Source organism: Oryctolagus cuniculus, chromosome 10 (genome assembly GCF_051225735.1).
Source record: "Oryctolagus cuniculus isolate XC-2025 breed Fujian yellow rabbit chromosome 10, ASM5122573v1, whole genome shotgun sequence".
Classification (NCBI taxonomy): Eukaryota; Metazoa; Chordata; class Mammalia; order Lagomorpha; family Leporidae; genus Oryctolagus; species Oryctolagus cuniculus.
The window spans coordinates 99,062,480-99,086,437 of NC_142876.1; the positions used below are offsets into that span (position 1 = coordinate 99,062,480).

At 55.8% G+C, this 23,958-nt stretch overlaps 3 protein-coding genes across 6 annotated transcripts; all 3 read left to right on the forward strand.

Moving 5' to 3' along the window:
* The first annotated feature begins 93 nt into the window (after nucleotides 1-93).
* RRP9 (ribosomal RNA processing 9, U3 small nucleolar RNA binding protein) lies at nucleotides 94-9,163 on the forward strand. Its single transcript, XM_002713229.6, has 15 exons — nucleotides 94-580; nucleotides 858-940; nucleotides 4,715-4,827; nucleotides 5,176-5,243; nucleotides 5,320-5,361; nucleotides 5,630-5,756; nucleotides 6,263-6,387; nucleotides 6,588-6,680; nucleotides 6,992-7,092; nucleotides 7,173-7,307; nucleotides 7,399-7,461; nucleotides 7,931-8,076; nucleotides 8,161-8,240; nucleotides 8,811-8,884; nucleotides 8,989-9,163. The coding sequence occupies exons 1-15, from the start codon at nucleotides 407-409 to the stop codon at nucleotides 9,080-9,082; spliced, it is 1,518 nt and encodes a 505-aa protein (XP_002713275.4). The 5' UTR covers nucleotides 94-406; the 3' UTR covers nucleotides 9,083-9,163.
* A 137-nt stretch (nucleotides 9,164-9,300) lies between these two features.
* IQCF1 (IQ motif containing F1) lies at nucleotides 9,301-14,748 on the forward strand. 4 transcript variants are annotated; one of them, XM_089305561.1, is made up of 5 exons: nucleotides 11,463-11,589; nucleotides 12,610-12,767; nucleotides 13,377-13,472; nucleotides 13,599-13,655; nucleotides 14,290-14,748. In XM_089305561.1, exons 2-5 carry the CDS (start codon nucleotides 12,675-12,677, stop codon nucleotides 14,734-14,736), a joined length of 693 nt encoding a protein of 230 aa, XP_089161687.1. In that variant the 5' UTR covers nucleotides 11,463-11,589; nucleotides 12,610-12,674; the 3' UTR covers nucleotides 14,737-14,748. The 4 variants fall into 4 exon arrangements, with proteins under 4 accessions (XP_008258965.1, XP_089161687.1, XP_089161686.1 ...); XM_089305562.1 differs by lacking the exon at nucleotides 11,463-11,589 and adding an exon at nucleotides 12,861-13,197 and having other exon boundaries at nucleotides 12,634-12,767; XM_008260743.4 differs by having other exon boundaries at nucleotides 9,301-13,197.
* Nucleotides 14,749-20,773: 6,025 nt separating this feature from the next.
* Nucleotides 20,774-22,536, forward strand: IQCF5 (IQ motif containing F5). The gene is made up of 2 exons (XM_002713372.5): nucleotides 20,774-20,777; nucleotides 22,088-22,536. The coding sequence occupies exons 1-2, from the start codon at nucleotides 20,774-20,776 to the stop codon at nucleotides 22,534-22,536; spliced, it is 453 nt and encodes a 150-aa protein (XP_002713418.1).
* Nucleotides 22,537-23,958: the final 1,422 nt, after the last annotated feature.

Here is a 23,958-nt window from a genome sequence, read left to right on the forward strand (position 1 = left end):
TGTTCACCGGCTGCCCAGTGACCTTGGGCACTGTCTCTCTAGGGCTGCTTGGATCCCCACTAGTTTAACGCCGGATTAGTTTACCCCAAACAGGGAGGAGTCACGCTCCAGAACGCGGAATCCCGCATCTCTGGCGCCCCCAAGCGGTCAGAGGACGCAGAGACAGCGCTTCTGGTTCGACCCCCTCTTGAGAAATCAGCCAGCTGAAGAGCGCATGCTCCCCGGCCTCAGGCCGGAAGCTCCGGGGACAGGCGTGCTTCCTACTCAAGCCAGGAGCGGGAAGCTATAGGCTCTCTCGGAGGCGTGGCCACAGCGATATATCCAATGGCGCTCAGGGGCGTGGCAAAGCGGCCAAAAGGCCCAATGGACCCCGCGGGGGGCGTGGCCTGCCGAACAGTGGAAGCCTATGAAGGCTCCGGGTGTTGCGGCGAGGCCGGGGCTTAGCTGCCACGTGAGTTCTCTAGCGGGCGCTGGAACACACACGGCAGGCAGCATGTCGGCAACAGCGGCGTCTCGGAAGCGGGGAAAGTCTGCGTTGGGGAGCGGAGCCGGTGCTGGCCCCGGCAAAAGACGCCGAAAGGTGAGCTGCGGTCCGTCCGGCTACCGGGACAGCTCAGCAGTCGTCCCATCCGGGGGACGCGAACCCGGGCCCCTCCCCAGCCCTTCGCGCAGGACCCTGGCCGGAATCAGCCTCGTCCTTCCCTTATCGGCCCGAGTCCTGGAAACCCTGGCGCTTGACCAGGGACGGGAGGCAACGCCTTCCCCAGTCCCGGGCCGTTAGAGGGACCGGAGGCGCCCTTGGTCAGTGCCGGGGTGTTCGGGACCGCAGACCAAAGAAAGGGTCCTGTAATTCCCAGGCAGACTCTGCGGGGGACAGGGGCAAGTCCAAAGGTGGAGGCAAGATGAATGAGGAGATCTCCAGCGACTCCGAGAGCGAGAGGTGAGCGGAAGGGGAAACTGAGGCCCGCGGTGTGCGGGAGACTCAGTGAGCCCAGGGAGAGCTGCGCCTCCGATTTCTGACCCTCTGAAGTGCCGTCTTTTTTGAGGGGTCCCTGTGGAGAGGACCCCAGGGCTCAGGGAGACGCCTCCCCGATGCATGGCAGGGAGTTCAGTGCAGGGCTGGACTGACAGGCCCGGGGAGTGCTCGGTGGTTCTTGATTGTGTTTTTCACAGTTTCACAGTTTCTCGTCTGTCTTGACCCTTAACAAGCCAGGCACTGGCGTCGCTGCTCGGGGTATGGAGCTGAGCAGACAGGTGAAGAGGGGACCAGTGTCTTCCCGCCTTGTGTTCTGGGAGCAGAGGAAGGACTTTTAAGTAGGGCCTGGGAGAGGAGGAGGAGTCTCTTGTTCTGGGCTTGGAGAAAACCCTGGGGGCAGAACGGGAGTGTGGAGAGGGCGGTGGGAGAATCCAGGCAGGGAGGCGCTGGAAGCCCCCTCCTCCGCAGGTGTTGGGGTGGTTGCTGTGTTGCGGGTGCTGCAGACGGCCGCACCAGGGGCTCCTGGTGCCTTCCTGCTGAGTGGGATTTAGAAAGTCTGCTTCTGAAATTGAGTACGTGTTCCCAGGAAAGCTTACTGTGCTTTTCTTTCTAAGATTTATTTATTTGTTTGAAAGGAAGAGTTACAGAGAGAGAAGTAGAGAGATCTTCTGTCCACCTGCTGGCTCACTCATCAAGTGGCCACAATGACCAGGGTTAGGCTAGTCCAAAGCCAGGAGCCTGGAGCTCCATCCGGGTCTGCACGTGGCTGGCAGGGGCCCAAGGACTTTCCCAGGAATGTTGACAGGGATCTGGATGGGAAGTGGAGTAGCTGGGACTCAGTTGGTGCCCATGTGGGATGCCTGCACTGCAGGCAGCCGCTTAACCCACTGTGCCACAATGCCTGTCCCCCGTGCGTGTCTTTGTATTTTTTTTTTAATTAGTCCTCTTATTTTTTAAAGGTTTATTTATTTGAAAGAGTTACAAGAGGCAGAGGCATATGTGGAGAGAGAGAAGTCTTCCATCTGCTGGTTCACTCTTTAAATCCCTGCAGGGGCTGGGATTGGGCTGATCCAAAGCCCGGACCCAGGAGCTTCTTCCAGATCTCCCAAACAGGTGCAGGGACCCAAGCACTTGGGCCATCTCTTGCTTTCCCAGGCCATAGCAGGGAGCTGGATTGGAAGAGGAGCATCCAGGGCACTCCAGTATTTTTAAATACGGCCCCTCTAGTATTTTTTTTTTCTTTCTTTCTTTTCTTTTTTCTTTCTTTCTTTTCTTTTTTCTTTCTTTCTTTTTTTTTTTTTTTTTTTTGACAGGCAGAGTTAGACAGTGAGAAAGAGAGAGACAGAGAGAAAGGTCTTCCTTTTCTGTTGGTTCACCCCCTAAATGGCCACTATGGCCAGCGTGCTGCGCCGATCCGAAGCCAGTAGCCAGGTGCTTCCTCCTGGTCTCCCATGCAGATGCAGGGCCCAAGCACTTGGGCCATCCTCCACTGCCTTCCCAGGCCACAGCAGAGAGCTGGACTGGAAGAGGAGCTACCAGGACAGAATCTGTCACCCCAACTAGGACTAGAACCCGGGGTGCTGGCGCCGCAGGTGGAGGATTAGCCAAGTGAGCCGCAGCACCGGCCCCCTCTAGTATTTTTAGTTTTTTTTTTTTTTTTTTTTTTTACAGGCAGAGTGGACAGTGAGAGAGACAGACAGAGAGAAAGGTCTTCCTTTGCTGTTGGTTCACCCTCCAATGGCCGCTGCAGCCAGCGCACCGTGCTGATCCGATGGCAGGAGCCAGGCACTTAGCCTGGTCTCCCATGGGGTGCAGGGCCCATGTACTTGGGCCATCCTCCACTGCCCTCCTGGGCCACAGCAGAGAGCTGGCCTGGAAGAGGGGCAACCGGGACAGAATCCGGCGCCCCATGTGCCGGTGCTGCAAGGTAGAGGATTAGCCTAGTGAGCCGCAGCGCTGGCCCCCCTCTAGTATTTTTAAAAGTTGTACTGTGGGGGCTGGTGCTGTGGCATAGTGGGTAGAGCCACTGTCTGCTGTGCTGGCATCCCATATGTGCCCCAGTTCACATCCTGGCTGCTCCACTTCTGATCTAGCTCTCTGCTGTGGCCTGGGAAAGCAGCAGAAGATGGCCCAAGTCCTTGGGCCCCTGTACCCATATGGGAGACTTGGAAAAACCTCCTGGCTTGGGATTGGTTCATCCCCAGCCATTGTGGCCATTTGGGAAGTGAACCAGCAGATGGTAGACCTTTGTCTCTCTCTCTTTTGCCTCTGCCTCTGCCTCTCTGTAACTCTTTCAAGTAAAATAAATGAATCTTTAAAAAAAAAAAAAAGAAAGATGTACTGTGGAATGTGTTAATACAGAAGAGTGTATTTGTGTTGGAGAGAGAAATGATAAAGCGTTGGAATCCTGTGCATCTACCATTTAGGTTCAGAACTAGAACATTTGCAGAAACATACAAGCCCCAGCTGTCATTTCTGACTTGGCTTAATCATTTGTTTTCTTCTTTTATTATAAAAGAGTTTTAAAGGCCCCATTTGGGTGTAATGTGTATGCAGTGACACCCACCTTTCTCAGTGAACTCTGAGTTCTGACGGCACACGCGGTCGTGTCGCTGCTGCCATCATGAAGATGCTGGTGGATTTCATCACCCCCGGCCCCCGCTAACCGCTGTCCCGAGTTTTGTCTTATCCGAATGCCCCGTGAATGGAATCTGCAGTGTGTCTTTCCCTTGCTTTCCTTTAGAGTTCTGCCTCCCATGCGTGAATCCCTGAACAAGAATAGTGCGTTTGGGGCTGCTGGGTAGAAGTCCCGACCTTGGCTGTACAGGGGAGAGGTCAAAGGCAGGCTGGATACCCGGCATCTGGGGCGTGGTCTGGCCTTGGCTGTCCTGAGAGTTTGCGAGGTCCCTTCTGGGGCGGGAGTGAGGTCATGAGTGACGGGTACGTGCAGGTCTGTGCGCAGAGGACGTGGTCCCCAGGATGTCTTCCAGCTTCCAGAATCAGGTCAAAGTAGGACCTGTGTGTGAGTGAAGCTCGGGTCTTCCGCCGGCCCAGGGACTGGGGCGTGAGGGGGACAACACGAACTCCAGCAGCGCCAGGCCAAGTGCCAGCCAGCTAGGACTCACCTGGACCCTTGTCCTCGGGATGAAAAATGGCACGTGGCAGTGCGTCGTGGGCCCTGGGATCTGGGCCTGAGGCCACTGCCTGGTCTGGGAGATGTCGCCCAGGGATGGCCTGTGTGTTGTCCCCGCCCCCCCCCCCCCCGCCTCCATGCCACACCTCCTTGCTTGGGGAGCACATCCCCTGTCTCCCAAAAGGAGGACGGAGGACACCTCGCAGTCTGACAGCATCCTTGTCGGCGGGGCGTTCCCCAGCCTGGCATGACGGGGCCCGGCAATGCGGGGCTGAGCGTGTCTCTCTGTTGCTGTGCGCGACGCTCCTCGTCTCGGTCTTGTGGCTGTGCAGAAGGCTGAAGCCGTTTTGATGGCTGACCCTTTGTGTGTGGCCTGATTTCTCTGGGAAGCCTGTAGAAGCTTCTCTCCGCCCCAGAGAGGAGAGATTTTCCGCTACTCTCCTTGGTGCTGGGTTCCGAGAGGGGCCCTCCCGTCTGGTGCCGTCTGGTCAGTCGCTTCCTTCAGTCTTCTGCACGTGGCACCACCGGCCCTGTGGGCTGGCAGGGAGGGCATCAAGGTGGCCCGGATGCTGAGCCCCTCAGACCCAGCGCCCTCCCGCCCACAGCCTGGCTCCAAGGAGAAGAGAGGAGGAGGAGGAGGAGGAGGAGCTGGAGGAGACTGCCCAGGAGAAGAAGCTGCGCTTGGCCAAACTCTACCTCGAGCAGCTCAGGCAGCAAGGTGAGCCACGTGCTGGCCAGGCGAGGGGCAGGCCTGCCGCCCGCTGCTGTGGCCCCGAGCCACCTGACGGGTGACACAGGCGTCCTGCGGGCTGCCGGGGCTACTGGGGCTGACTGCTCTGCGGGGGATGGCCAGGAACTCTCACGGGCTTCCTGGAGCAGGCCAGACCTGCACGTGGCTCTGGAGTGACCTGACCAGGAAAGGCAGGAGGAGACCACGTGACCCTCTATCCTCTCTACAGAGGCAGGGTGGATTTCCCTCGGCGTTTGGGACCAGCTGTCGGGCAGTGGGGTGGGGATGGGACGAGGGGAGGGAGCCTCAGTTTACTTGGTCTGGTCTGTCGCACAGAGGAGGAGAAGGCCGAGGCGCGTGCATTTGAGGAGGACCAGGTGGCAGGGCGCCTGAAGGAGGACGTGGTGAGTGGGGAGGGCAGTGGGGGGTGTCCGTGGCTGGCCCTGCTCCCTGGACCTCACCTTTCTTCTCTGTGCGCAGCTGGAGCAGAGGGGCAGGCTGCAGAAGTCAGTGGCAAAGGAGGTGAGTGCACACGGCCCCTGCGCATAAGGTTGGAAGAAATTGGGGGCTCTACTGGGCTTGGTGGGCACGAGGTCCCCTGGGAACTCAGGCGGCAGTGGGATTTTGCCCCGGACCATTGTGGACAGACAGGGTCAGGGAAGGGTCTGGTCTTTGCAGCCCTGGGTCCTGTTTTCCTTTTGCCCAAGGTTGTAGGGCAAGGTTGGCATGGGGCAGGGAGTGGTGGTGCCTTTGTGCCGCCACCCGCAGTGACCCAGCCCTACCCGCCCAGGTCCAGGCCCCAGCCCCAGCCGACATTCGGGTTTTGCGGGGCCACCAGCTCTCCATCACCTGCTTGGTCATTACCCCTGATGACTCGGCCATCTTCTCCGCTGCCAAAGACTGCACCATCATTAAGTGTGAGTGCCTGCCTGGGGCGGGGGTGCAGCCCGGGGGCCACCAGGCGGGCTGGTGTGGGGAGAGGGAGTAGTCCTGGCAAACGGAGCCCTGACGGAGGAGCCTCTGGAAGCGGGCTTGCACTCACGGTGGAAGCTTCCACCCAGCCTGGGGCTTAGGAGCGGTCAGTGCCCACGGGCCAGTGAGCAGAGGCAGGGCCACGACCCACTGGGAATTGGCAGTGCAAGTGGGAGATTGGGCTGGAAGACTCGGGGGCTCTGTGGAGTCCTGGGATGGAGTCCCTGGAGCTCCCTTCTCTGTGGGCTTCCTGGCTGCCCTTTGGGTGGGCTGAGTGTCCCCACTTAAGAAGAGGAGGGGAACTTGTCCAGAGACCGCAGTGGCTGAACCAGCTCCTGTGACCCCTGGCCTGGACTTCTTCTCTGGCCGCTTTTCCATTGCTGGCCCTCGAGGGGGCCGTCAGCCAGCCCTGTTCCCCTACCCAGTAGCCTCTCTCCCTCCCCGGTGGCAGGGAGCGTGGAGACCGGACGGAAGCTGCATGTGATTCCTCGTGCCAAGAAGGGCGCCGAGGGGCAGCCCCCTGGCCACAGCAGCCATGTCCTTTGCATGGCCATCTCCTCCGACGGCAAGTACCTGGTAAGGCCAGGTTGGCCCCTGGGGCAGGCGGAGGCCTGGGTGCGCTGTGGGACCGCTGTGGCCACCAGGTTGGCCCCTGGGGCAGGCGGAGGCCTGGGTGCGCTATGGGACCGCTGTGGCCACCAGGTTGGCCCCTGGGGCAGGCGGAGGCCTGGGTGCGCCGTGGGACCGCTGTGGCCACGGTCCTCATCCCCCTGCAGGCCTCGGGCGACCGCAGCAAGCTCATTCTCATCTGGGAGGCCCAGAGCTGCCGGCACCTGTACACCTTCACAGGACACCGGGACGCCGTGTCGGTGAGGAGCTGGGCCGGCCTCGGCAGAGCACCTGCTGCTTGGGCCGGCTCACTGCTGGCCCCTGGGGCGGGTATGCCCTTCAGGAGGGTATGGTCAGTGAGCTATGGGATGGGGAAGGTGCTGGGGAGACCCCAGCTGAGCCTGCACAGGGACGGGGCCCCCTGAGAAGTCTGCGTGTGCCGCAGGGCAGCAGGGCCGCACGGACGGGCCCCATGCAGCCTCCACGGGGCTTCTTGGCTTCTCCCGGGGCCTGAGCTCCGTCACCCGCTGTGCTCCAGGTTCGCTTTTGCTCCCTGTCCCTGCACCCTTAGGGGCTGGCGTTCCGCAGAGGCACCCACCAGCTCTACAGCACCTCGCACGACCGCTCCGTGAAGGTGTGGAACGTGGCGGAGAACTCCTACGTGGAGACGCTGTGAGTGTGCCCGGGCAGGGGCGCGCGTGTCCTGCGGGAGTTCCCGCGTGACCCCGAGCCGTCTCTGCTCTGCCCCGCAGCTTCGGGCACCAGGATGCCGTGGCCGCCCTGGACGCCTTGAGCCGGGAGTGCTGTGTGACGGCGGGGGGCCGGGACGGGACGGTGCGCGTGTGGAAGATCCCTGAGGAGTCCCAGCTTGTCTTCTACGGCCACCAGTAAGGCGCCTGTGGGGCACCTGGGGCCGCGCGGCTGGGGCCGGGGCCGGGGCCGGGGCCGGGCCCTGCTCCTCACCCTGCCTTCCTGCAGGGGCTCCATTGACTGCATCCATCTCATCAACGAGGAGCACATGGTGTCAGGTGCAGACGACGGGTGAGCGCCACCCCCTTGATTTCTCTCTCTCTCTCTTTCCAATACTTATTTAATTATTTGAGAGGCAGAGTTACAGGCAGAGAAAGAGAGAGAGGTCTTCCATTTGCTGGTTCACTCCCTAAGTAGCAGCTATGGCTGGGGCTGGGCCAGGCTGAAGCCAGGAGCTTCTTCCAGGTCTCCCACAAGAGTGCAGGGGCCTATGGACTTGGGCCATCTTCCACTGCTTTCCCAGGCCATAGCAAAGAGCTGGATCGGAAGAGGAGCAGCCGGGACTAGAACAGGTGTCCATATGGGATGCCGGCACTGCAGGCAGTGCTTTACCCACTGCACCACAGTGCCGGCCCCAGTAGCCGCTTTTCACAGACAGGGGCACTAAGGCCGAGAGCTGGGCTGACCTAGGACATGTTCCCCCGGCTGCGTGTGTGTCTGTCCTGCCCTGGCCCTCACTGCCTGTCCTCTGTGCCCACAGCTCCGTGGCTCTGTGGGGCCTTTCCAAGAAGCGGCCCCTCGTCGTGCAGCGAGATGCCCATGGGCTGCGTGGGGAGCCGGGCCTGGAGCAGCCCTTCTGGGTGTCGTCAGTGGCAGCGCTTCTCAACACAGACCTCATAGCCACAGGTGGGTGCCCCCTGCGTGGCAGGGAAGGGGAGGGGCTAGGGAGGAAGCCAGGCTGGGGCTGCTCACTGTCTCCCTGTCTCCCAGGCTCCCACAGCTCCTGTGTGCGGCTTTGGCAGTGTGGGGAGGGCTTCCGGCAGCTCAGCCATCTCTGTGACATCCCCCTGGTGAGTAGGGCCTGGCGAATGCTCAGCCAGCTGTGCCACACTGCTGGGGCCTCTGGCGTTCCTGGCCCCTGGAACTCCTCCCCTGCCTTCCCTCTGCTCCCCTCCCTGTCCTGAGCCCTGTCCTGGGGGCTGGGGTCCAAGGCAGGCAGCAGCATGGGCAAAGGCCTGGAGGCCTGGTGCTGTGACCAGTTCTGCATGGCTGGTGCAGGGAGCGTGCCAGGCTGGGGCATGTGGACTTGACCTCCCGCACTGGAGTGACGTGGGGGAGGGTGGCAGGACCCATGTCTGTGTGTTGAAATCGCAGGACCTGGGCAGGGGGTGATGGTAGGGGTGTCTCTGGCAGGAGCGAGGCCACACCCTGGCTAGTCTTGGTGTGCACCATTTCCCTAGTCCCCACAGTACCCCTGCCAGGCTGGTGCCCTGCCTCCCCCATCTCTCAAAGGGGAGCCCCAGGCCCCCCAGGTACAGGGCTGGCCCAGGTAAACAGGCGGCAGGAGGCACAGCCTGGTAGGCCAAGCCCTTGACCGTGACGCGGCGTCTGATGTGTGACCACACTCCCTCTTTCCTCAGGTGGGTTTCATCAACAGCCTCAGGTTCTCTAGCACGGGGGACTTTCTGGTGGCTGGGGTCGGGCAGGAACACAGGTACGTGATGCCTCTTGAGGGGTGAGGGTACAGGGCAGGGGAGCCCTGCTGGGCGGCTGGGTGGGGACTGGGCTGGGTCTCAGCTCCTCCTCTGGTCCGTGCAGGCTTGGCCGATGGTGGCGGATCAAAGAGGCGCGCAACTCGGTGTGCATCATCCCTCTGCGCAGGGCCCCGGCGCCCGAAGCTGCTGGCTCCTGATGGCTCTCCCTCCTTATTTAAGTCCCTCCCAGGCCATGGCCACTCCCTGCCCCCGTTTGTAGTAAATCTTCCTCTTTTGGACCTTGTCTCTCTGTTTGTTTTAAAGATTTATTTGTTTTGAAAGATGGAGTTACAGAGACAGAGAAAGAAAGAGAGGTCTTCCATCTGCTGGTTCACTCTCCAAATGGCCATAATGGCCAGGGCTGGGCCAGGCAGAAGCCAGGAGCCAGGAGCTTCTTCCGGGTCTCCCACGTAGGTGGCAGGGGCCCATACGCTTAGACCATTACCCACTGCTTTCCCGGGTGCATTAGCATGGAGCTGGATTGGAAGTGAAGCAAGCAGGACTTGAACTGGCACCCATATGGGATGCAGCTGGCACGGGACTCCCACTCTGTTGGGGGCATAGGCACAGAAAGAGCAGGGACAAGCTGTGTTCCTACGAGCGGAGGGAAGCGTCTCAGGACCCGAGGGCTGAGTCTCCCTAGAGAGGTGGTCTTGTGCTATTTGACTTTACAGTATACCTTCAGCGGGCACGTACTTGGTCCTTGCTTTGTGCCAGCACAGCTGAGCTTCTGGGGACACAAAGGAGAAACGTGGCTTCACTCTGCCGTCAGGAGTGGGTGAAGCAGGCCAGGGACAGGCGAGACCACGATGGAGAGCGGGAGAAGGGCCGTGCAGCCTTGCAGGTGCTGGACCTACCAAGTCCCCCTCCAGTCCTGCTGGGAGGGCAGCTGGCCTAGGGCCTGCATGTGGTGGGGGTGGGACTGCTGCAGAAGAGCTGCCCTGGGGCAGGGGCCCATGGGGAAGGGACGCTTAGCATGGCTCATTCCTGGGAGGCCTGCAGGTTGTGGGGCTGGGAGCGTGTGTGGAGGGCTCATCCCATTGTGACCCTCCTGACCCGTTCTTTCCTTCCTCCCCCTCCCCAAAGAGGTTGGCTGAGAACCTCCAGGGTGGGGGTAGCATGGAGAAAGGGGGCGGAGTTGAGGGGTGGGGAAGGCGGAGACCCAGAGTGCTGGCACCTCTGCAGCTGGGGGCCACCACAGTGGTCCTGAGGGCGCTTGTGTCTTACTCCCTTACCCCAGCCTCCCCAGGCTTGCCCAGGGCTCCTCGCCCTGCACCCCTCACAGCTTCCCCTCTGGGGCAGGTGTTCAGCCCAGTGGGTATGGTACCATTTAGGACACACACATCCCATAAGAGTCCTGGGTTCAAGTCCTGGTTTGGCCCCTGATTCCGGCTTCCTGCTAATGTGGACCCGGGAGACAGTGGTGATGGCTGAAGTACCTGAGTCCCTGCACCTCCCACGGGAGCCCTGGACTGTGTTCCCAGCTCCCAGCTTTGGCCAGGTCCAACCCAGGTCATTGCATGCATTTGGGAAGTGAACCAACCGTGGGAGCTTGGTCTGTGGCGTCTGTCTCTGAATAAATAATTAAAAATTTAAAAACAAAGCAAAACGCCCCTCCGCTCTTTGCCTCAGTCCCTGTGGTAGCTCCTCCCTGCCCACTGGCTGGTCCAGGAGACACTGAAGACCCCAGCCCCTCTCTGCCCCTTTGTCAAGTGTTCTTTCTGAATTAATTGATATGATTATTTTTTTTTTCCTTTAACCCATTTATATGATGGATTATGTTGATTTTTAAAATATTGAACCATCCTTGCACTCTAGGTTAACCCCCACTGGTCATGGTATATTATTTTAAAAAAATATTTATTGATTTAATTGAAAGGCATAGAAGTGGCAGCTTGGGACTGGTGTGGCACAGCAGGTTAAGCTGCTGCCTGGCATTCCAGCATCCCATTTGGGTGCCAGTTCAAGTCCCAGCTGCTCTACTTCCAATCAAGCTCCCTGCTAATGCGCCTGGGAAAGCAGCACAGGATGGCCCAAGTGCTTGGGCCCCTGCACCCATGTGGGAGACCCTGATGGAGTTCCCGGCTCCTGGCCATTTGGGGAGTGAACCAGTGGATGGACGATTCTCTCTCTCAATCTGCCTTTCATATAAATAGAATAAATCTTGAAAAAGAAAAAGAAAAAAGAAGTGGCAGGCTAACCCTGCCGTGCCATAACACCAGTTCCTGGAATTTTCTTTACTAGAATTTTTCTAACATCAGAGTCAATTTCTTTAATAGACATGGCACTATTCAGATGTTCTATTTCTTCTGAGTTTTGATCCTTTGTACTTTTCAGTGAATTTATCCATCCCATCTACCATTTATTTTGCCCCGCTTGCTGTAGTCTCAAGTTGCTCATATATCTCATTTCCTGAGGCGGAAACTCAAGTTTTCGATTGTAGATCTTTCTTTTCCAACACATGCATTTAATTCTATAAAACTTCCTCTAATCGCTGCTTGCCCTGCATCCCACAGACTTTGACAAGCTCTGTGTTGTTTTCCAGCTTCTCCTGGGACTTCTTTGACTCAAGTATTTAATTCACAAGTAGAGGAGATTTTCCGGCCATTACCCCGTCACTGGTTTCTGCTTTAGTTCCTCCGCGGGCTGAAGCACACTGCATCACGTGTGTATCCCTTCAGACTTGTTGGGTTTGTTTGCGGCCGAGTGTGGGCTTTCTCAGCAGCGGTCCTGACGGGAGCCTGAAAGACTGGGGTGTTCTGTCTCGGAGGCCGTCGTCGCTGAGTGTGGGTCGGGCTCGGCTGCTGGCCGTTCAGGTCAGCGCAGCCTTAGCCATGTTCTGCCGGTTCGATCTGTCAGTCGCTGACAGGAGTGTCTGTGCCCGTCAGTGATGCCGGGTTCTGAACTGCTTGCCATTCTGTCAGCTTCTGGCCTCCTGCGTTTTGATGCATTGGGGTTAGGTGAGTGTGGATGTAGAATTGTTAGTGTTCTTGGAACGGTGGCCCCTTTATCATTCTGTAATGCCCCTCTTTATCCCTGATTGTATGCCTTGTTCTGGAGTTGAAGTGGTCTGAGTGTAATACAGCTACCCCGTCATTCTTTTGATTACGGTTAGCCTGGCAGACCTTTCTCCAAATCTTTACCCTTTCTCTTCTTAGTTAAGATTTTGATTTAACATATTTGAAAGGCAGAGGCAGACAGGGAGAGAAGAGAGACAAGAGAAGGAGGTTGGGGCAGAGCGTGAGCTATTGTCCACTTCCTCTGGTTCACTCCTCAAATGCCTGGAGTAGCGTGGGCTGGACCAGGTGAAAGCTGGGAACTGGGAACTCGATCCAGTCTCATGTAGGTGGCCAGGACCCGGGTACTTCAGCATCGTCCCTGCCTCCCAGGGAGGGCATCAGCACTGAGCAGGGCAGGGGTTCTTGATCACTCATCTGCTACCTGCTCATTGAACTAGCTCTTTCCTCCACCCTCAAGCCTTGTCTTCACTATTCTGTTTCCGTACCAGTGGCACGAACTAAGGTTTCAGTAAGTTTTGTTTTTAAAAGATATAATTTATTTGAAAGGCAGAGTTACAGAAAGGCAGAGGCAGAGAGAGAGAGAGAGGTCTTCCATCACTGGTTCACTCCCCAAATGGCTGCAACGGCTGGAGCTGGGCTGATCTGCATCTCCCATATGCGTGCAGGGACCCAAGGACTTGGGGCCATCTTGTACTGCTTTCCCAGGCCATAGCAGAGAGCTGGATTGGAAATGGAGCAGCCAGGACTCAAACCGGCACCCATGTGGGATGCCAGCACTACAGGTGGTGGCTTTACCTGCTATGCCACAGCACCAGCCCCTTCAGTAAGTTTGTCTTTTTTCTCCACTTATGAATACATTTTGGTTACCATCATCATCAGTAATATAGATCAAATTCATTATTACACTCTTATGCAGTATTCTGTTGTATAGATGGGACTATAGAACATTAAATCAACCCCTAGCGGATGGATATGGAAGCTTTTTCTATTGCGTGTTATTCCCGATGGCTGACATCTGTTCCTGGCCCCTTGGCTGTGGAGCCAGGGCTTCCCCATTCCTGACGGTGAACAGCAGGGAGCACTTCAGTCCTGCCTTTGAGGGGCTCGCTGTTGGCAGCCATCCTGGTGCCTGAGTCATAGCTGCCCTTATGACATCACGGGTCCCCCTCCTCCACTCTTGTCATGCCGTGGCCGGAGGAACACAGGCCTGAGGGGATCTGAACCATCTACACCCAATCCCTGCGTGACCAATGGTGAGTACCAGAGCCAGGCACACCAGGCTCGTTAGGGATGGCCCCACAGGTCTCAGGATGGAAGGAGCCCCTGACATCTGAACACACGGGGACGCCTGGGGCCATGTGGCCTTCTGAGTGGAGAGGGGACAGGGCCGCAGCGGCCCCACCGCTGCCTTTCCCCTCACTGATGCTTGCAGGCGGAGACTCAGTCTACACCAGAGGATGAGCCTCAGCAGAGTGCGGAGCCCAGCGGTGTGTCCTCGGCACCACCCGCCTCAAACAAGAAGGAGAAGGTAGGAGGAGGCCTGGCCGGGCGGCCTGAGCCCTGTCGCCTGGTGCTCGGGGGTCCTGTCTTGCGTGGTCCTCAGCCAAGAACAGGACCACCTCATTACTGCCCTCTCTCTCCGTTTCCCCTTCAGACTAAACCTCTGGCCGAGACAGAGAAAGTGGAAAATGCTGACAGTAAAGTCAAAGAAGTATGACCCCTCCCCCGATAACCTCCACCGTGCAGATCACACCTGGGGCGGGTGTGAGGGCTGCGTGCGGGGAGGGGAGCGGAATGAGACGAGGGAGGCTGGGTTTAGAGTTTAGAATTGTGTGTGTGTGTGTGTGTGTGTGTGTGTGAGTGTGAGCGTGTGCCTGTGTTTGCTTAGGAACTAAGATTGAAAGGAGAGTGAAGACGGGGAAGTGGGGTGGGGGACACTGAATACAGTGAGGCGGCAGAGGCGGGGAGCAGGTTGTGGGTGTGAGCTGCAGACAGGGTCAGAGGGCAGCCGAGCAAAGGTGCCCCCTGTGCAGCAGGTGGGGGCTTTGAAGGGAAGGCACGGGCAGAACGTGGTAACCCCTTGACCCACAGACCGCACTGTTGCTTCAGTTGGCAAAGCTGATCACTGGGGAAAGCGAGTAACTAGGGCAGGTGCAGCCCCATATTACAGATGGGGACACTGAGACGCCAAGAGCCAGGGGATGTGTTAACCAGAGGGTGTGGCTGGCTCTAGCCAGTGCTCCTGCATTTCAGGGGGAGGGTCCATTGTCATTAACGATGGCATCAGGGTCTTTCCCAGCACGGCCTGCAGCTCTCTCTGAATGTCCCCTCTTTTCTCTTGCAAGGTGCCAAAGAGAGAGAAGAAGATCTTTGATGAAAAGACGGCAGTTCTGGCGATCCAGGCCTGGTGGCGGGGCACCCTGGTACGGCGGGTGCTGCTGCACGCGGCCCTCCGGGCCTGGGTCATCCAGTGCTGGTGGCGCCTGATCCTGAACAGGGCCCTGGAGAAGAGGCGGCGAGTGGCGCTGGAGAACTTCACCCGGGAGGAGTGGGCGGCCGTGAGGCTGCAGTCCTGGGCCCGCATGTGGCGCATCCGCCGGCGCTACTGCCAGGTGCTCAACGCCGTCCGCATCATCCAGGCCTACTGGAGGTGCCACACCTGCGCTTCCCGGGGCATCATCAAGGGCCAGTACAGAGTCACGGCCAACCAGCTGCATCTCGAGCTGGAGATCTTGCTGGGCTCGGGGCCTTGCATTGTGACAGAGTGTATTCCCCTCCCAATAAAGCAGTGACGTGGTCCTCTCCACACTGTCTCTGTGTGACCAGCTCCAGGCCGAAGCTGGCAGATGCCTGGCCTCGCGGATGTGGAGTTGTCTGTGCCCCGTGTAGAGAAGGGCCCTGAGCTCCTTGCCCGGGCTGACAGGGACTGTGCTTGATTGGCACTGAAGTCTTACTGATTTATCTGAAAAGGAAGGGAGGAGGCAGAGAGAGAGATGCCGGTCTTCCGTCTGCTAGTTCACGCCCCAGATGCCCAGAACAGCTCCGGGGGGTGGTCTTCTGAGCTAGTTTTCAGTGCCTGTGCATATCCATCACATCAAAGCGAGAAGAGAAGAGGAAGGCAGACTGGAAGGCCAGCAGAGCGTGTGCTCCTTACACAGCGACGCTGCAGCTGCGCTGAATGCGGCTGTGTGATGAACCCCACCAGACTCGCCAGTCTGCACTGTGACTCACAGGAGAGCAGTGGTCATGGAGGCAGAAATTCAAAGTGCTGCATCTCGTCACGGAGGAATTTGTTTATAAAAAGCTAAAACAGGCCGGCGCCGCGGCTCACTAGGCTAATCCTCCACCTAGCGGCGCCGGCACATCGGGTTCTAGTCCCGGTTGGGGCGCCGGAGTCTGTCCCGGTTGCCCCTCTTCCAGGCCAGCTCTCTGCTGTGGCCAGGGAGTGCAGTGGAGGATGGCCCAGGTGCTTGGGCCCTGCACCCCATGGGAGACCAGGAAAAGCACCTGGCTCCTGGCTCCTGCCATCGGATCAGCGCGGTGCGGCGGCCGCGGTGGCCATTGGAGGGTGAACCAACGGCAAAAGGAAGACCTTTCTCTCTGTCTCCCTCTCTCACTATCCACTCTGCCTGTCAAAAAATAAAAAAATAAAAAAAAAATTAAAAAAAAAAAAGCTAAAACATGAAAAGGGGGCTGCAGATAGGATTCCAGGCTGCTCATTTGTTAGCCAAGCAGGGGCAGCTGCTTGCTGCTAATTAAATCATGTTTGATGGCAGCAGCCGGAGAGCTGGGGCCAGAGACAATGAACTTAACACTGTTAGCCTGTCAAGGAAGGGAGCTGCTGAAAGTGTGGAAGACACGGGGAGCAGGATCAGCAGTCAGTTAAAAATAGGGCAAATGACTTCAAGTGGTTTTCCTTGGCTCTTGATGAGCTGACAGGTGCCAATACAGCTCAGCTGTTGTTTGTTGCAGGCATAAATGCCAAGTTTGAAGTGGACTGGGGAACATTGCGTAGGAAACAAATACATTGGGAACATTTGTTGAAGACATTGAGAAAAAGCTAGTTTAGTATAACCTGAGATGGAATCTGCTGAGATGTGATAAAACTGCTAGTAGCAAAAATAGGGGTGGAGCAGAAGACTGGCTTCGTTGGTCAAGCTCACCAAGCACAGGAAAATATCAGACACAGGCTAGGGTTCCTCATTGTTATCATCCCTTTTAAGCTGTCCCAGGAGACAAGACCAATTGGAATCCTGAAGAAGCTAGCATTTAATTATTTATTTTCATACTGCATTTGAAAGGAAGGGAGGGAGAGAGAGAGAAGGCTGATTCTGAGAGATTTCATTTGCTGGTTCACTCCCCAAATGCCTTCCACAGGGCTGGACCAGCTAAAACCAGGAGCCAGGAACTCCATCCGGAACGTCCACGCTGGTGGAACGACCCAGGTGCTTGAACCAGCAAAGGTGGCCAAGCAGAGGTGGGACTTGAACCCAGGCACACTGCTAGGGGGTGTGGGCGTTCCAACTGGCAGCTTGAGCCAGTGTGCTGATGTGGTAAAGATTAGATGGATAATTTTAAGTTCATGAGCTGGAAGCCACATCTTCGTTTTGTGTTGTCATGTTCATCTACCTGTCAATCAGGAGACCCCTCCCCAGGAAGTACCTCCTCTTGCCTGGGCCGTGGGGTGGTGCCACGGAGACACTTCCTTTTTTCTGAGCACGTAAAAGGCTAGGAAGAAGGGCAGCGCTTTCTCCATGAGGATCAGGACGAGCAGAGCGAGATATGATAATTCTTTTTTAGGCCCCATTCTCCCTTAATGAAGCCCCACCTTAGGCCTGTGTATTTTTCTTACATTGTAAATAAAGTTTAACACACTGCATGTCGTGTTTGGGCCTGTATTTAGAACTCTAAGTAAAAGGCAAGAACCTGGAAAATGAATTTAGGCCCCAAACCCAGCCCATGACAGTACCACAGCACCCACCCCAGATGCCATTTTAAATGGTGAAAACTTACTATCAGGAGCAAGTAGGCGTGAGCTGCAAGAAGGGAGGGCTACGGTGGACCCTTTCTTTATAGCTGCTGAGTCACCCACATGAATGTTAGGATTGGCTGCAGGGGCCAGCGCTGTGGCATAGTAGGTAAAGCTGCTGCCTGCAGTGCCAGCATCCCATATGGGCACTGGTTCGAGTCTCAGCTGCTCCACTTCCGATCCAGCTCTCTGCTATGGTCTGGGAAAGCAGTGGAAGATGGCCCAAGTCCTTGGGCCCCTGCACGTCCGTTGGAGACCCGGAGGAAGCTCCTTGCTTTGGATTGGTGGAATTCCTGTTGTTGTGGCCAACTGGGGAATGAACCAGCCCATGGAAGACCTCTCTCACTCTGCCTCTCCTCTCTGTGTAACTCTGATTTTCAATTTTTTTTTTTTTTTTTTTTTTTTTTTACAGAGTTAGAAAGGTCTTCCTTTACCGTTGGTTCACCCTCCAAATGTTCGCTATGGCCAGCGTGCTGCACCGATCCGAAGGCAGGAGCCAGGTGCTTCTTCCCGGTCTCCCATGCGGGTGCAGGGCCCAAGCACTTGGGCCATCCTCCACTGCACCTTCCCGGGTCATAGCAGAGAGCTGGACTGGAAGAGGAACAACTGGGACAGAATCTGGGGTGCCGGTGCTGCAGGCGGAGGATTAGCCTAGTGAGCCACGGTGCCAGCCTTTTTTTTTTTTTTTTTTTTTTAATAAAAGAATATTGGCTGCAGTGGGGTCACTGCTGTCTCTCATTGGGAGTTGCCTTTGGCCAAGGGAGGAAATTTGATTGAGGTTTGTACTCTTCTAAGTGGAGTTCTGCAACCAGGGGCTGGCTTTTGGTTGGTGTTAGGGTTGAATTATGCCCTCCAGGGAGACCTGTTGGAAGTTCTAGTCCCCACTACCTCACAACGTGACCTGAATTGGAAATAGGGATTTTCATTATTTTCAGTTAAAAAAGATAATAACTCAGCTATACAAAAGAATGAAATTCTACCATTGAAAGCAAAATGGATGCAACTGCAAGACGTCAAGTTGAGTAAAATCAGCTGGCCACAGAAAGACCAATCCCCTTAAGTGGGAGCTAAAATTTATAACAGAAACTAAAGAAGAGATGCCTTTTTGCATTTTACATGTTAAACAACTTATTTGGTGAAGTATTATGCCTTTTTTACTCTAATGTAAATTTTTTTAAATTTTTTTATTTTTTGACAGGCAGAGTGGACAGTGAGAGAGAGACAGAGAGAAAGGTCTTCCTTTGCCGTTGGTTCACCCTCCAGTGGCCGCCGTGACCGGCGCGCTGCAGCCGGTGCACCGCGGCCGGTGCACCGCAGCCGGTGCACCGTGCTGATCCTATGGCAGGAGCCAGGTACTTATCCTGGTCTCCCATGGGGTGCAGGGCCCAAGTACTTGGGCCATCCTCCACTGCACTCCCTGGCCACAGCAGAGAGCTGGCTTGGAAGAGGGGCAACCGGGACAGAATCCGGTGCCCCGACCGGGACTAGAACCCTGTGTGCTGGTGCCGCAAGGTGGAGGATTAGCCTAGTGAGCCGCGGCGCCGGCTCTAATGTAAATTTAAAATGTTATCTCTCAACTTAAAAAAAAAAAAAAGGGATGGGAAGGAAATGGAGAGGGAGAGAAGGAGAAAGGGAATATCATTATATTCTTAGAATTGTATATCTACAGGGGCCAGCACGTGGTACAGTAGGTTAAGTCTTCGCCTGCTGTGCCAGCATCCCATATGGGTGCTGGTTCGAGTTGCGGCTGCTCCACTTCCAATCCAGCTCCCTGTTAATGGCCTGGGTAAAGGAAGCAGTGGAAGACGGCCCAAATGCTGGGGGCCCTGCATCCACATGGGAGACCTGGAAGAAGTTCCTGACTCCTAGCTTTGGATCAGTCCAGCTGCAGCTGTTGAAGCCATTTGGGGAGTGAACCAGTGGATGGAAGACCTCTCTGTAACTCTGCCTTTCAAATAAAAATAAATAAATCTATTAAAAATGTATATCTACAAAGCACACTGAATTTGTTAAAAACTAAAAACGTAAAGATTTATTTACTTATTCAAAAGACTTAGATGGCGAGACAGAGATCTTCCATCTGCTGGTTCACTCCCCAGATGGCTGCAGTGGCCAGTGCTGGGCCAGGCTGATGCCAGGAACCAGAAGCTTCACCTGGGTCTCACATGGGGGGCGGGGGCCTACACACTTGGGGCGTTCTGTCCTGCTTTCCCAGGCACAGTAGCAGGTAGTTAGATCACGAATGGAGCAGCCAGGAGTCAAACTGGTGCCCAAATGGGATGCTGGCGTTCCAGGCAGTGGCTTAACCCACTAAGCACAGCACTGCTCACCAGGTGATGGCTCACCTGCTACACCAAACGCTCGCTGCAGAAGTGGTTTGCGGGTGTCATCGTTAGGGTGGGGCCACGGTAAGCAGGAAGTTGCTATAGAAGATATGATGGGCCGGCGCCGTGGCTCACTAGGCTAATCCTCCACCTTGTGGTGCTGGCACACCGGGTTCTAGTCCCGGTCAGGGCACCGATTCTGTCCCAGTTGCCCCTCTTCCAGGCCAGCTCTCTGCTGTGGCCCGGGAGTGCAGTGGAGGATGGCCCAAGTGCTTGGGCCCTGCACCCCATGGGAGACCAGGATGAGTACCTGGCTCCTGCTATTGGATCAGCGCAGTGCGCCAGCCGCGGCGGCCATTGGAGGGTGAACCAATGGCAAACGGAAAAGGAAGACCTTTCTCTTTGTCTCTCTCTCTCACTGTCCACTCTGCCTGTCAAAAAAAAAAAAAAAAAAAAAAGATATGATGAGTCTGCCTCCTTCAGCATCCCCTTAAGGGTCAGAAATCTCTTGAAGGGGGGATGATGTGGGAAAGCTTAGATAAATTTAAGTTCGTGAGCTGGAGGCCCCACCTAGTTGGCTTTGTGTTACGTTCATCTGCTTGTCAATCAGGGGATCCCTCCCCAGGAAGTACCTCCTCTTATCTGGGATGTGGGAGTGGTACCATAAAAACACTTAGATTTTTCCTAAGTACATAAAAAACTAGGAAGAGTGTAAGCTTGCTCTCTCTCTCCACGTGCACTTGGGATGAGCAGAGCATGGTATGATAATTCCTTTTCTTTGGTCCGCTCTTTACCTTAATGACCCTAATGAGCCTGTGTATTTTTCTCACTTTGTAAATAAAGTTTATCACACTGCATGCCATAATGTTGTGGGGCACAGCGAGACCCTTGAAGTCAAGTGAGGAGTCTTTATTAGCCAGGTGGCGACTGCCCTCTCAGAGCAAGGCTGGAGAAGACAGCCCCGAGTTGTGGTGGCGGGCAGGGGCAGGGGGTTAAGGCAGAAACTACATTTTGGTGGCCTTGACCATTATCAAGGAAGCAAGCAGACATACAGAAGCCAGAAATATGCCCGTACCAGCAGACTGGTATCTATAACTTGTTTCTCTCAAAGGAACAGTCCCTGCTCTGAAAACCAAGCAAGATAACCTATAACCACTCGGGCAGGGTATGTCCCATGGGAAAACCTTAGACTTAGACACCCTGTCACAGTGTTGGGGCCTGTAGAAACTGGAAAATTAACGTGGGCCTAATTCCCAGCCCATAACATAACCAGAAGTCGGGCCACTGCGGCAGGAAAAGAGAGGACAGGAGGTGTAGGCTTCTTTAGAAGGGGCTCAGCTGTTGGAACACATTCTGGTGGCCGCATCACAGGTGCTGTTATGACGTCATCACCTCTCCCCTGCTCCACTCTTCCCGCTGGAGCTGTGGCTGGAGGAGGGCAGACCTCAGGGTGATGGAACCATCTAGCCCCTAGCCATGGGTAATTTAATAGAGTGGAGATTTTGGGGATTTGGCCACCTGTTCTCAAGCTAGGGGAAGCCATGTTTTGTAAGACAGATCCACCCAAGCTTTGAGAGGGCAGGTGGCTTTCCCACAGCCACCCCTGGGGGATCCCTCTCTGTGTCTGAGTCCCAGGAGGGGCCGAGAAGCCAAGTCAGTGGCTGACTGGGCACCTTGTGCTTGGGGACGCGCCCTTGCTTTCCTCCCAGTCTCCCAGACCCTGCCCAAACTCAATTAAAAGACAGCAAATGGTTTTAAATCATTAGAGACAATGTTGAAGTCACTACTTTGTTAGAGCAGAGCTTGAAGGAACATAGGCGAGAAGAGGGAAGCCCCCTGCAACCCAATCCCCACAAGCCTCTTCCTGGCTCTGTGGATAGGGGGACCCAGGCTGCGATCCTGTGGGCCAGTGGGCTGACATGAAGGTTAAGTACTATATCATCCATAGACAGACACTTAAGCGAGCAAGGGGGTACCTACCATCATTACGCCAGGATATAGGCATCAACCTGGTTGTCCCAGGCAAACTGGAGCCCATGGGCCCAACACACAGAACCGGAAGGTACCAGATTGATCCCGCCTTGGCTGTCTTTTCTCCTTTCATTTTTAGGCAGAGATGCTTGGGTCTAGCTGAGATTCAGAGTGTTGACTGTGGCAAGGAGGGAGGCACGGGAGTGTGAACCCCAACCATACAGGATTGGGAGTGGCAGGTGTGGGTTGTGTGGAATGCAGGAGCCAAGTTGTGGAAAGTAGGGTCTACAATATGCGTGTGTGTGAGTGTGTATGCACATGTGAACTGAACTTGAAGCTGTTGACTGGGTGTGCTGGACGAATCTCTTACTGCTTTGATGAGGCAGAGGTGAGGGACACAGTGGTTGTGGCTTTGGGCTCAGGAGAGATGAGAGGGCGAGGAGGGCAAAGGTGCCACTTTTCCAGTTGATGGGAGGGGTCTCCACGGAAGTGGTCAGGGCCAGGTGAAGCCTGTAGCTCTTGGACCTCTACGTTATGGTATTATTGCTTTAGACTGGCCAACCAGGTCCGTGGAATCCCGGGTCAAGTAGCCAAGGAAGCTGCCCCCATTCTGCAGATGTGGACAGAGACTCAGAGGTCCAGGTTGTGTGTCCGTGCCCCTTAGCCAGAGTGGCAGAGGCAGGACAGCGGTCTGGTCTCCTGAGTCCTGTGTTCTTGCATTTTGGATGGAAAGGAGTCTTAGATAGGAATCAGGGCCCCTTCCCCGGATACCCCCGCTTTCGCACGTGGCCTCAGTGCTCTCTCGTTTTCTCTTGCAAGGTCCAAAACGGAGCACCAACACCAACAAGGCGAATGCGTCAGCGGCAGTGGTCATCCAGGCCTGGTGGCGTGGCACCCTGGTGCGCCGCACGCTGCTGCACGCCGCCCTCAGAGCTTGGGTCATTCAGTGCTGGTGGAGGCACAAGCTGGCAAAGCTGATGGAGTTGAGGCGGCGGACAACACTGGAGTTCTTTGCCCGGCAAGAATGGGCGGTTGTCCGGGTGCAGTCCTGGGTCCGTATGTGGTGCATACGCCAGCGGTACTGCCGGTTGCTCAACGCCGTTCGCATCATCCAGGTCTATTGGCGCTGGCACAATTGTCATACCCGTGGCTTTATTCAGGGTGACTATGAACTCAAAGAAGACCGACTGAATATTCAACTTGAAATCTCTCTGGGCTCACAAGCTTGTAAGGTACAACAATGCATACCCCTTCCAATAAAAGAATGACGAGGTCTGCTATCTCAGCGTCTCCAGCATCTTTTGTCAGACATCGAGCTCCAGGAGGGCATCGTCTGAGCGCGTAATGGTGAATGTGAGGCATTAGGCACGTCTGCAGACCTGATGCTGGATGAGTAGGGCCCGTGATTGATTAGTAATGTCTGTCATGGTTAAGGATTTGGACTTGCAGGGTTGCCAGGAAACCAGCTCCATGGAGACTGCATAAATGATGCTGCCTGTCATTGCAGATGTGGGAGATCTGTGTCATCACCTCTTGTTCCTTTTTTTTTTTTTTTTGCAAATTTTAAACAGTTTTAAAAATGATAAAACATACAAGAAATGTACCATTTTATTTTTTTTTAAGATTTATTTATTTGTTTGAAAGGCAGAGTTACAGAGAGGCCAAGGCAGACAGAGATCTTCCATCGGCTGATTCACGCCCCTAATGGATGGAGCTGGGCCGATCCGAAGCCAGGAGATTCTTCTTGGTCTCCCATGCAGATGCAGGGACCCAAGCATCTGGGCCATCTTCTGCTTTCCCAGGCTATCAGCAGGGAGCTGGATTGGAAGTAGAGCAGCTGGGTCTCGAACTAGTTCCCTGCTTTGCCACAGTGTGGGCCTCGAAATGTACCATTTTTTTTTTTTTTTTTTGACAGGCAGAGTGGACAGTGAGAGAGAGAGACAGAGAGAAAGGTCTTCCTTTGCCGTTGGTTCACCCTCCAATGGCCGCCGCTGCAGCCGGCGCACCGCGCTGATCCGATGGCAGGAGCCAGGATCCAGGTGCTTTTTCCTGGTCTCCCATGGGGTGCAGGGCCCAAGCACCTGGGCCATCCTCCACTGCACTCCCTGGCCATAGCAGAGAGCTGGCCTGGAAGAGGGGCAACCGGGACAGAATCCGGCGCCCCGACCGGGACTAGAACCCGGTGTGCCGGCGCCGCAAGGTGGAGGATTAGCCTATTGAGCCACGGCGCCGGCTCGAAATGTACCATTTTAAAGAGTACAGTTCAGTGGCATTAAGTATGTTCACTTTGCTGGGCAACCATCACAGCTATCCATCTCCAAGCTGTTTTCCTTTTTAAATAGTGAAAAAGATTGTATTAATTCAACACACAGAGATCAGAGAGAGAGAGGTCTTCCATCCGATGGTTCATTCCCCAAATACCCACAACAGCCAGGGCTGGATCAGGCTGAAGCTGGGAGTTGGGAACTCAATCCACGTCTCCCACACGGTGGGCAGGGACCCACGTGCGTGAGCCATCACGTGCTGCCTCCCACTGTGCGCATGAGCAGGAGGCTGCAGTTGGGATCAGAGGCAGGAGCTGAACCGAGGCATTCCAGTGTGGGATGCAGGCGTTCCAGGCAGCATCCAAATTGCTGCCCAAGCGTCTGCTCCTCCAGGACACTTTCCATCTTACAAGACAAACTTTGTGT

Bases quoted from the DNA above. Each gene is read 5' to 3' on its own strand.
- RRP9 (XM_002713229.6), top strand. From the start codon at position 407: ATGAAGGCTCCGGGTGTTGCGGCGAGGCCGGGGCTTAGCTGCCACGTG. The intron at 5,244-5,319 runs GTGAGTGGGGAG...CTCTGTGCGCAG, and splicing joins GGCGCCTGAAGGAGGACGTG to CTGGAGCAGAGGGGCAGGCT. The intron at 5,362-5,629 runs GTGAGTGCACAC...CTACCCGCCCAG, and splicing joins AGAAGTCAGTGGCAAAGGAG to GTCCAGGCCCCAGCCCCAGC.
- IQCF1 (XM_089305561.1), top strand. From the start codon at position 12,675: ATGGAGCAGCCAGGACTCAAACCGGCACCCATGTGGGATGCCAGCACT. The intron at 13,473-13,598 runs GTAGGAGGAGGC...TTTCCCCTTCAG, and splicing joins CCTCAAACAAGAAGGAGAAG to ACTAAACCTCTGGCCGAGAC. The intron at 13,656-14,289 runs GTATGACCCCTC...TTCTCTTGCAAG, and splicing joins CTGACAGTAAAGTCAAAGAA to GTGCCAAAGAGAGAGAAGAA.